This window comes from Hyperolius riggenbachi, chromosome 12 (genome assembly GCF_040937935.1).
Source record: "Hyperolius riggenbachi isolate aHypRig1 chromosome 12, aHypRig1.pri, whole genome shotgun sequence".
In the NCBI taxonomy this organism is placed as follows: Eukaryota; Metazoa; Chordata; class Amphibia; order Anura; family Hyperoliidae; genus Hyperolius; species Hyperolius riggenbachi.
Genome location: NC_090657.1, coordinates 81,214,474 through 81,226,580, shown reverse-complemented (window position 1 = coordinate 81,226,580; position 12,107 = coordinate 81,214,474). Strand labels below are relative to the sequence as shown.

The 12,107-nt window shown below is 42.6% G+C and overlaps 1 protein-coding gene and 1 long non-coding RNA gene across 2 annotated transcripts in view; one reads left to right on the top strand and one right to left on the bottom strand.

Moving 5' to 3' along the window:
* LOC137541240 (uncharacterized) overlaps window positions 1–364 on the top strand; it is a 30,150-nt gene extending 29,786 nt beyond the window's left edge. Inside the window, exon 3 of the long non-coding RNA XR_011025107.1 lies at window positions 105–364. This is a non-coding gene — a long non-coding RNA (uncharacterized lncRNA). The remainder of the gene's footprint in view (window positions 1–104) is intronic.
* CARD14 (caspase recruitment domain family member 14) overlaps window positions 1–12,107 on the bottom strand; it is a 123,462-nt gene that overhangs the window by 42,687 nt on the left and 68,668 nt on the right. The window contains exons 11-16 of the mRNA XM_068262430.1: window positions 11,657–11,754; window positions 9,514–9,590; window positions 8,506–8,569; window positions 3,086–3,275; window positions 1,247–1,373; window positions 62–299 (exon numbers count right to left, since the gene is read on the bottom strand). Coding sequence (XP_068118531.1) covers window positions 62–299; window positions 1,247–1,373; window positions 3,086–3,275; window positions 8,506–8,569; window positions 9,514–9,590; window positions 11,657–11,754 — 794 coding nt within the window. The remainder of the gene's footprint in view (window positions 1–61; window positions 300–1,246; window positions 1,374–3,085; window positions 3,276–8,505; window positions 8,570–9,513; window positions 9,591–11,656; window positions 11,755–12,107) is intronic.

Sequence of the window (12,107 nt, the reverse complement as noted above, 5' to 3'; positions counted from 1 at the left end):
TTTGATGATATTTCACTGTTCCTTTATCTTTGTTTTACACATAATACTGATGGTTACTTACTGCCTATAATTGGGAATGATTCCATAATCTCCATCTTTCATAGTGTACGCATTGACCCTGTAAGCAAACCACTGGCAACGGTGTTTGAACATTGTATCCGTGATGTGTAGAATCTCGCCACATGACACCTTCAGGCCACCATCCACACGTGACGATATTGACTGGTTTACACGGACATAGAAGGAGTCCCCAGACGTGACCAGCCCACTCCCTATGCTGTGCATCAACTTTCGATACTCTAAAATCAGATGGATACAATGTTGTTACCAAGAGTGAGGTGGCCAAATGTTAGATATGTGTATAAAGGCTACTGTTAAGCAATTTAATTATCTTACTGATATTATCAGCAAGGTTCCACAAAAAATAAATGTGTCAAGTATTTTTGTTACTTTTGAAAAAATGAATCGAAATACAATTTTTTTTGTGTGGTTAATAAGCTGTTATAAATGTTAAAGTGACACTAAAAAACAAACAAACCGTATGATATAATTAATTGTATATGTAGTACAGCTAAAGTTACAGAATACCCAGTAGTTCTAGTACAGATATGAAATAGAACATTAGTAGCAAAGATCATATTTTTATTTTCAGTTATACAGGTTTTTTTTTATAGCATTGCATCATTCTCTAATATTTTTACAAACTGCACTCTGTATTTTAAACTAGGACACAGAGCAGAGTTAATGACCCTTTGAACTCCCCTGCAGTAAAACCTTGTTTGAAGCTGCCTCTGACTGTTTCTTTGATGTATAAGTGCTTCAGAAAATAGGACTGTCTCCGTCCCAAGTGGAGAGCTCAGAGAAGCTCTTTTGCATAGATAACAACTGAAGTTTCTTAACTCTTCCTGTACTGGAAACAATGTGAGACTCTTGTCTTTGCTACTAGTCTTCTATTTCTTAGCTGTACAACACCTACAATTCATTATATCATAAGTTTTTTTCACTTCAGATTCCCTTTAAGAATAATTTGAATATTCTAACAGGCATATAAAAATATTTGCTTGGGAAGGCCTGATCTGATAATCATCCAGGCACATGATTATGGGAGAAGAAGAAGAGGTAGAACAGGAGGAAATCCTCACCAATAACTCATCTTCAAGAAATGAATAGTTACAGGCCCGAGCAAAGATATAACATGTTATTAAAAATTACAGACATGAAAAAGTCATGAGTTATGTTTCCTTACCTTCCATGTTGCATCGTACGGAAAGACAGCAAAAGCCGTTCACTCTATTCAGAGTGCAGTGTGCATCCTCATAGGTCATTCCTGCTAGATCCACCTTATAGGCAGGATTCATAACATCAAAATCTACCTGCATACAAAGATACAAAGAAAATGTGGCACTGTAGCCAATAAGCAAAGTAAAGAAGTGATGAACGAAGCAAAGCTGGTTTGTGTAACTCACCTTTACAGGTGTAAACAATTTTGTTTCATAGTACACGACATGAATTGCATGCTTCTGTAGTGCTCTTTAAAGACACTATAAATACTCTATTGTTTTAAGAAAGTCAGTGACATTTTAAAAACACATTCTGAGGTTTCAAACTTTTTTTTGGTCCACAGGGGCGTATATGGGTGCAATAGCGCCTATGATAAGCACTAAAATTGTGCCCCGGGGGGTGGGGCACAATTCCAGTGCTTGCCATAGACCACATTGCCCCATTATAACAGCTTCTTCTTTGGATGATACAAGTCCTCCCAATATAAGTAGCCCCTCTCCCCCCCACCCGCACTGGTTGCTAAAGTTAGCCCCCAAGTATAAGTAACCAGAGGTAGTACCCTAGGATAGGTAGCCGGAGGTTGTTCACCCAGTATAGGTAGCCCCCAGTTCAGGTCGCCCTCCCAGTATATGTAGTTAGAGGTGTCTCTCCAATATAAGTAGGCTTCTTTAGCATAAGTGACGAGAGGTGTGCTCCCGTATAAGTAGTCCCCCTTTATAGGTAATGAGAGGTGTCCTCAGTATAAGTAACCCCCAGTATAGGTTTGACAGGTGTCACCTAGTATAGGTACCCCCTCCCCCCAAGTATCCCCTTAGTATAGGTAGTGAGAGGAGTCCTCCAGTAAAAACAGGTACACATTCCTGAGAGGCATCCCGCAGTATGGTGGTAGAGCATAAGGGAGGAGGGGGCAGGCATGGTGCCCATTGTGGGAGGAGGGGGCAGGCATGGCACCCATGGCACAAGCCATGCCTGCACCTCTGTAGATATGCCTCTGTTTGTCTAATACACCTGTTATCAATACATTAAAGAGAAACATGGTATAAGTCCCCTATTTCAGCATTTGATATGTTGTACTGCTGTTGTGTACTCACTAAAGGCAGCAGACGTTAAGTTTATTGGGATTTACACAAACGATGTAACCTGTTACGTAATTTGTGTAACTCATGTTATGTATGTAACACCTACGTTGCTTGTTACAAAAGCAATGCAGGTGTTGTATATGAGACGCGAGTTATGGGTTTAGTGAATACACACCATTTTTTTTTAAATATAGAGTTTGAAACAGGCTTGTAGAAGGAAACCAGCATGAACATGGGAGAACATATAAATTCCATGCAAATAGCGTTTTACTCAAAGTTTGATACCTGGGACCCAAGCCCTGCAAGTGGAAGCTGCATAATGTTAATAATGTATGCAACTATGCATGTATACTATGTACCAAGCACTATACAGCCAAGGCCGGATATATACTTTTTGTGCCCCTTGGCCAGTTATGTTGAGACTCCCCTTCCTTGTGCCGCAGCGCCCCACCCATTCCATGTGCAGCTCCCTCTTCTATGTTCATCATCCTTGTACAGCAGCCCCCTTTTTTATGAACAGCTCCCCTGAGCATCAATTTCCTTGTGTATGTTCCTCCATATGTAGCAACCCCTCTTTCATGTCCAGGTGCCCCTTGACCTGCAGCTGCCCAAGGCCTGAGCCTTTGCAGGCTTTCCAGAAACCCTGCACTGTACACAGCGTATTTCTGCAAGAAATGGCCTTTCTTAGTGCACAGGCAGATACAAACTCAGTGACTGATACTCACTGCCATAATCTGGTATCCAGGCATCAGGGACATTTCATCAGCTGCTGACCCCTGAGTCACTTGGTGGATGAAGATGCCTGTTTTGTTCCCTCCTACTATGCTTATCTGTTTCAGCAGGTCATCTCCTTGAAATGCAATCATTGTCACCCGACTGGTGAGCCTTCGAGCATGACGCCTCCGCACGGGGCTGCTAAAAAATGAATCAAATGATCAATAATCATCATCAAGAGTAGAAAAGATACAGTAATTTCCCAGTATGACTTTTGGAAAGAGCATTTGGTCTGGTTGACAAAGATGTGTGCAGGTAAATTACGATTTCCTTTTGGAAGGGACTTTTAGAGATAGTCAGTTGAGCAAAATGCGGTATAATCAGTCTATTTCTGTCTCGCCAACGATTTCTGCAGAAAAACACACACTTGGCTATACTGCCTATGGGTGGCACAGTGGCATAGTGGATAGCACTCTTTGCTTGCAATGTTCCGAAGTTGAATCACGACTGCATGCAGTCTGCATGTTCTCCCCGTGTCTGCGTGGGTTTCCTCTGGGCACTCTGTTTTCCACCCACATTCCAATAATAACCACATACAGCAAAGTCCCCATTATCCAGCACCCACGGGGATTGGCTGATGCCGGATAAGTGTGCTTTCTGTTTGCTTGAGACTGAATGTTAAACATAGCTCTGTATACATGACATAAACTCTGTATTAAATGTTAACATACAGTAATTGAAAGTATATTAACCTTGTGAGGGCCATGGAATCCAGTCTTTAACCTCTTGAGGACCATAGGCTTACACCCCCCTAGTGATCAGGCTATTTTTTACAATTAAGGCCACTGCAGCTTTAAGGCCTCACTGTAGGGCCGTACAACTCAGTGTACAAGTGATTTCTCCCCCCCCCCCCCTTTTCTGCCCACCAACAGAGCTTTCTGTTTATTTATTTTTTTGTTTTACTTTTAAATAAATATTACAATTTTTTTTATTTTTTCCCACCTGCCCCTCCCTCCGCCAGCCAATCAGCGTGATCGGCTGTCATAGGCTTAAGCCTCTGACAGCCAATCGCCTTTCTGCCTCCAGAGGGGACAGCCGTGTCACCTGGCTGTCCCCAGCACAGCGCTGCCTTAGATCACAGCACTGTACAGTGTTATTAGACGGTGGTTTCGCGATTGCCGATGGGAGACTGCTGACGGAGCTGAGCTCCGTCATTCAAGCGGAGATGATCGCGCGCGCGCCATCTCCTGCAAATCCTCTCCCCAGGACTTCACGCCAAATGGCGTTAGAGGGTACTGGGGTTGCTACTGCAATCACGCCCATCAGCGTAATGCAGTCATTAAGCAGTTAAGCACAGCAGAGCCTACAAAATAGCCTTTGAGTACTGCCCAAAATTTGTTGTGGTTGGTTGAGACTTCTGGTTAGTTGTGTTCTAGATAACTGGGACTCTGCTGAATGTTGATTGGCCGTAAAATTACAATTAGTAACAAGCATTACATTTGTCCCAGTGGGACCAGGTATAAAACGGTAAGCATATAAAACAGATAAACAAAATTGACATGCCAAAGATATGGGTTCAAAAAATGCAGAATCTGGTAAGAGTATTAAGGAATGGTTTACATCAACCGAGTAGCTTTTAAGAGCTTATGATGGTAAAGCTGTATAGATAACACTGTATGTCTAATATTCTGGGTTTCGGCCAGGGATAGCCATGGCTGCCAGGTATTATTAAAAGGTATAGTAGTATCATTAACAATTGCAATAAGACGTTCATTGATAAGTATGTCAATAACGATTTCCTTAGTCTGAGCCAAGGAGAGAGGTGGTTGGAGCCATTGTCTGGCCAAAAGTATTCTGGCAGCCTTGGCAATATGTTGGGCCAGTCGATGTTGGGGATATTTCCAGCCTTTAGGTTTATGGTCTAACAGGAGAAGGAGCAGATCAGGAGGTAGGGGTTTCTCCAGTGCTGAATTTATAAGGGCTGACATTTGAGCCCAAAAGTCATGGGTAACTGGACAGAACCACCATGTATGGGCAAATGTACCAATCCTACCACAATTTTGGAAACAGAATTTTGATTTAGAGGGGTCAAAGTGGTGGATTTCGGTTGGGACTTGATGAGTGCGGTGTAGTATTTTTAAGTTGGTTTTTATATGTGAGTATTAGCTACTCCCTTTCATGAGTGATAAAAAGCAATTTGACCATTGTTTTAAGGACGGGGTCATGCCTAAGTCAGATTCCCATTTTATCATAGAATCCAGTTTCAAGGGTTCTAGGGGTTGTGAAAAAATTGAATATAAGTAAGAAATTAGACCTCCTTTGATAGGTTTGTGTAAAGACCAGAGTTCAAATTGGGTCTGTGGGGGGGGGGAGGGGGGGGGGGGTCCAGGTATTGGTGTCGGTAGCGACCGTAAGAAGTGAAAAAGCTGGATTGCCAAGACCTTACATATATATTTTATAGGGCATTCCTCAAGCCAAATACTTTTTTAGTTTTGTTTTAATACTCTAATTCCCTATACACTAAACAAGCCTCGCCTATAGCTTTTTCAGAGTGCCTTGGCACTGTAGCAAGGGCTTATGGGAGCTCAGTCTGGGCAGAAGGGAGGAGGTTACTAGCCAGAGATTTCAGAGGCAGAGGGGAGGGGGGAGGAGGAGAGGGGACTGAATTTGTCACAGGCTGAGGACTGGAGATGCTATCAGCTTGCCTGTGTGTAATGTGACAAACAAAAAATGGCTGCTTTCATTGTATCACAGGAATAAATAATCATTAACTGTTGAAGCTGTTTGCAGCTAGATTTGCTGTGTAAACTATCTAAACTTTAGATAAGATATATAGACAAGTTACTTGTTATAGTTAGTTTTTCATGTCGGATCCGCTTTAAGGGCTGAGGTCCTCACACACTTGTGGCACAGCTTGAATTAATTGATGGAACTGAATCAGGAAAAGTGTGGCTCATCAAGTAGAAAATATTCCTCCATTCCTCAGTCCATCCTAAACACTGGCATGGATATGACCCTTAAGGACTGGAGTTAGAGAGCCCTGCCCTAGACTATGATGGGCATATGACTATGGTAGGGATTAGATTGTGAGCCCCTCTGAGGGACAGTTAGTGACAAGACTATATATTCTGTACAGCGCTGCGGAAGATGTTGACACTATATAAATACTGAAAAATAATAATAACTTTGGCACAGACATGTCAATATCATTAGTTTTGGTGCTTGGTCTGCACTGTGCAGTGCAGGGAGAATGTTCCAAATACGGGAAGCTAGTTTTATACCCTCACTTTAGCCCAGGGGTCAAGAACCTTTTTGGCTGAGAGAGCCATAAACGCCACATATTTTAAAATGTATTTCCATGACAGCCATACAATATGTTTCAAACTGGGACAGTGCGCATGCGCAGCAGAGGGCTCACGTCCCTGTTGCCATGGTGATGTGTATAGAGTTGATCCGCCGGGCAGCGGAAGTGTCAGACACATTTTCAGCTTCTTTTGAACTTCAGCAATTTCCCTGAGAGCCAGACAGGAGAGATACCGACTAACAGCTTGTACAATTAGCTAGCTGACTTGGGGGTTGATTCACTATATAGGACGAGATCCCCGCACTTTGGCCCAATAGGCTGCTTGTCAAGTGACAGACAGCCTATTGGGCCAATCAAAGTGCGGGGATCTCGTCCTACAAAGTCACTGGACCTGACAGGGTCCAGGCTGGTACAACAGGAGGTACATGGTATACACGGTAGCCCTTACCCATTTCCATAAAAGCTTGAAAGTAAATAGACACTAATTATGCCCATACATGGTACCATGTATGGGCACTGTTAGTCCAACACTTTGATTGCTGCCACCCTCCCACTCCACCATGCAATATAGATATTAGGTGGGGGCATTTGGGCTCGCCAACGAGGGTGCCGTTGCCAGATCTAGTCGGTGTCAGTCTATGTGGATTTGATCCCCTTTGGTATCATGATGCACCACTTTGTATCGTTATTATGGTGGCACGTGTATAATGGGGGCAGAATTGATACTGGGTTGCCTTCTTGCTCTGGTGCAAGGAGGTAGGGACCCGACCACATCCCCCACAGCAACATTTTCTCAATCACCTATGCCCCCCTCAGCACACTGGAAAAAAGTGAGTGCTGGGGGTATGCGGGTAACAGAGAAAATGGATTGGAGAGGATTAATATTTTTTTTTTTTTAGTTACCTTGGATTCCATAGCAAATTTAGTGACAATACCATGTTTGAGGGTTTTGTAATTAAGTTGTAAACTCAACGCAATAGACCTTCTGGCTGAAAGTTTAAACATAAGGAACCTCATGCCCCATGTTTTCATAAGGAACCTCATGCCCCATGTTTTCATAAGGAACCTCATGCCCCATGTTTTCATAAGGAACCTCATGCCCCATATTTTTATAAGGAACCTCATGCCTCATGTTTTCATAAGGAACCTCATGCCCCATATTTTCATAAGGAACCTCATGCTTCATGTTTTCATTAGGAACCTCATGCCTCATGTTTTCATTAGGAACCTCATGCCCCATATTTTCATAAGGAACCTCATGCCTCATGTTTTCATAAGGAACCTCATGCCCCATATTTTCATAAGGAACCTCATGCCCCATATTTTCATAAGGAACCTCATGCTTCGTGTTTTCATAAGGAACCTCATGCCCCATGTTTTCATAAGGAACCTCATGCCTCATGTTTTCATAAGGAACCTCATGCCCCATATTTTCATAAGGAACCTCATGCCCCATATTTTCATAAGGAACCTCATGCTTCATGTTTTCATAAGGAACCTCATGCCCCATGTTTTCATAAGGAACCTCATGCCTCATGTTTTCATAAGGAACCTCATGCCCCATATTTTCATAAGGAACCTCATGCCTCATGTTTTCATAAGGAACCTCATGCCTCATGTTTTCATAAGGAACCTCATGCCCCATATTTTCATAAGGAACCTCATGCCCCATGTTTTCATAAGGAACCTCATGCCTCATGTTTTCATAAGGAACCTCATGCCCCATATTTTCATAAGGAACCTCATGCCCCATGTTTTCATAAGGAACCTCATGCCCCATATTTTCATAAGGAACCTCATGCCTCATGTTTTCATAAGGAACCTCATGCCTCATGTTTTCATAAGGAACCTCATGCCCCATATTTTCATAAGGAACCTCATGCCCCATGTTTTCATAAGGAACCTCATGCCTCATGTTTTCATAAGGAACCTCATGCACCATATTTTCGTAAGGAACCTCATGCCCCATGTTTTCATAAGGAACCTCATGCCCCATGTTTTCATATGGAACCTCATGCCCCATGTTTTCATAAGGAACCTCATGCCCCATGTTTTAACTATTTCTGACCCTGAATATCCAGTGAAATCCCTGAAAACCAATACCAAGGAGTTGTACTTGCTACTTACCTTGTAGGGCAACTGAGTTCATAACTTCTGTCACTTACGTCCATATTTGAAAACACATGGAGACCTGGAACACAAGGAATTGTGATTTTTTTTTTGTAAATTTTTTAAAAGATATAAGTGATAGTTGATGAGCATCTTCTTTATCCAAAATAAATAAAATGGTTTCAAATTAGACAAAAGATTGAATACACAGAAGTCTACATTATCTTATGTCACATACTGTAGATCCGTTTACAAATCTGCAGACATGGCCATTCCACGCCTCTTTCTTGCCTCTGCACAGCGGGGGGAAGTAAAGCCTGGTATATACATCCATTCAATGGCCAATTTTACCACTTCCATGTGGCATGACAGCTTACCTGCACAATCTGCTCATAATAGTCAAAATCTGTTGGCCCTCGTACTAAATGGAGGTGGTAAGATTGGCCAGTCATTGGCCAATCAAAATCAGATATGTGTACAAGGCTGTAATACAGTGTACACGTAAGGAGGGGGAGTTGGGGGCAGAAACAATAAAGTAGGAACTGATGGTAATGTAGCAGGCCATATGAGAGCTGAAGGTCAGTATGGAAGATGAATACAAGGCAGACAGAATGGCTGTTTAGCTTTGGTCATGTCTACCCATCAGCGAAGAGAGAATAAGGTGCACACACCCAAATGAGAGGACATGTTCACTGTCTTCTCCAGTTAATGGGAAAATATTACATGTTGACTGAGCTTTTATAAATGCATCTAGATGCAATCAGCCTTTCACTTAGAAGGGCAGTGGAATTAAATGTTACAAAATATACCAAAAGAGCTGTTGTTTTTCAAAACCTTGGGATTGATTACTCCAATGAAGTATCAGAAACTCACTCACTGCAGTAGCTGGTGTTACTAACTCCAGAAACCGCTAATTCTCTAAAGAACAGCTTGACGACTTGATGGGTTTATTATAGCTGTTCAAGACAGTTCTGTGTGTAAAGGTGTTGGTATGATTTAATATATGTATAATTGTGCATTTCTCACCTTTCTTGTAATCATATGGAGAGACAGTCTCCACTCTCTCATCCTGGAGAATATCAGGAAGATCATGGGAACAGCTGCTGTGTTGTGAAGGTAAATAATAGAACTAATTAATCAACACTCTGGTATACACTTAAAGAGACACTGTAAGGAAAAAAGTTCCCCAGTGGGATATTTACCTCGGGAGGGGGGAACCTTTGGATCCTAATGAGGCTTCCCCTGTCCTCTTCATCCTCGGGGATCCAGGGCTATCAGCCCAAGACAATACGCACAGCTGCAGAGACTCGCACCTGTGCAGTACAGCAGACCTGATCGGGATTGGCTATTTCTGCCAGAGCCCAAGAGGAAGCTTGTACTGTGTCTGCGCAGGGGTGCAGGGGTGCAGATGGGTAAATATTGGCACACGCTGTTTGCGGGCTGGATCCAAGAGGCTGAAGAGGAAGGGGGAAGCCTCATTAGGATCCAGAGGCCCCCCCCCTTTCAAGGTAAGTACTCCCCATGGGCACATTTTTCCTTACAGGATCTCTTTAAAGCATCTAAAATGGCAATAAAGCAGAACCCTATGTTTCATCAATAACAAAATATTGTTCAACAGGTTCCTCCTACACGTTATACAAAGGGTACTTGACAATATAACACTATATCTCGAGGTGGTCAATTTGATGCAGATTTTATGCAAACTTTACGCATTTTGGAACTGGGCCAATCAAATGCACTAGTAGCCCTAGTAGCCTATGCACAACCCTAATGCAGCCTTTATCTTGTAAGATGCACTTCAGATGGCTTCCTAATATTGCCACTGCAGATCCATTGCAATGCGGCCCCCAAGCCCCCAGTCTCCATGTGTTAGGGAAAGGCTGACACCAATCTATATCTTGCATCAAGCTCATCTGACCTCTAGACTACTTTCTCGGATCCCCACAGCCCATACAACATGTTTTATATCCTCCTTTTATCATAGGATCTGTGAATGTCTGGCTGTAATAGCATACTGGAAGAGGATAATTGACTTCCTGCATAATGAAATGCGATGCCCTATTACTCTAGAACCCAAAAAATGTCTAGTTGGTATTATTGAGAAGCCACCTGTAAACAAGCCACGTAAAATTATTCACGACAGTGGCCCTTTTCTGTGCTTGGAGGGAATAGCATCTAGATGACTTTCCACCACTCACCCACTCGGAGAGACTGGTATGCATAATGCTGATGCACATTCATATGCATTTTTGCAGATGAGCATATGTTGTGCACATACTAGATGTCTATGCCAGAACGTACAATTTTTTAAAAAATAAATTACAAAAAAACACCCAAAACCACCACCCAAGCCTTTTTAATTCATTTTCTTCATACAAGCTGGTTTGCCCATGTAAGTTAGTGAGTTGACAAGTGTGGAGCTTCACCACCTAAAAAATACCAGACCACTTTTTTTTTTACATTGGGGGCCACTATTAAGAGGGTAGAAATCTACCTCTCCCTTGCAAATCACTGCTGTTTGTTGTCAGGAATGAGGGACTTATCCTTTCCTATAGTGGCCAGGTAAAGGTGGAGTCAATTACCTATGTAAATTTGGTGATAAGCCCATGGGTGGGTTGAGGGCTTTATAGTGGAATCTGAATAAGCTTTGATAATGGAGTCCCCAGATATTCAAGCCCTCAAGTGGAATGAATATAGCATAGGGTTACATTACTACTTTTTTTAAGAGCTACAATTTGCTGTGTGGCTTTATTTAAGGTATTATTTATATTAGGGCTTTCCAAATCATGCGAAAGAAGGAGGGAGGGCAATTTGACACCAACCTACTAAATAATGCTGTGGATTTGTCCTAGTTTAGCATTGACTAGCCTCATCTACATGGGTAGATGAGGCTGCGATCCGGCGGCTCAATTAGCCGCCGGATCGCCTCTTCCGCGTCCCCGCGCATGCCCGCCGCATCCCCCGCATTCGATTGCCCGCTCGTCCCCGCCGGCGCCGCTTATCTTCCGCTCGATTCCCTGCCATTGTCCCCTCGCGGGGAGCGAGCAGGGAATCGGCAGTGGGGAGATCCGTCCTGTCGGATCTTATCAATCGAGCCGCATCAGCTGCTCGATTGATAAGGAACATTGCGGCCGCATCTACGTGTGTAGATGCGGCTAAAGTCACTTACCTTTTAGAAAGGCCAACAAGATAATCATCTTGGAAAGAAAGGCAGGACATAGTTTCCCCAAGGTCACTGCTAGCTGGACAGCTCATCTCGGGCCAAGACTAAAATAATCACATGAAGAGAAGAGTTTATAGATCTGAACTCCTAAATAAAAACCTTACATTGTATTTTTGTGATTTTATATTAATCTCAGAATATTACTTACATTCTTGAATACAAAATACTTTATTTTATTTTTTTTATATATGTAAACTGTCCTGTATTTATTACTAAACTTTTATGCTGAATGTTAATTCACTATCTTTCTCCAGTTCTTGCAATGCCCTTAGGTTACACACACACACACACACACACACACGCACGCATGCAAACACGCACGCACACACACACACACGGTGCAGATTTTTGCATCTGATAACAGACACCTTCTATTAAACTAAGACCAGGTTAATAG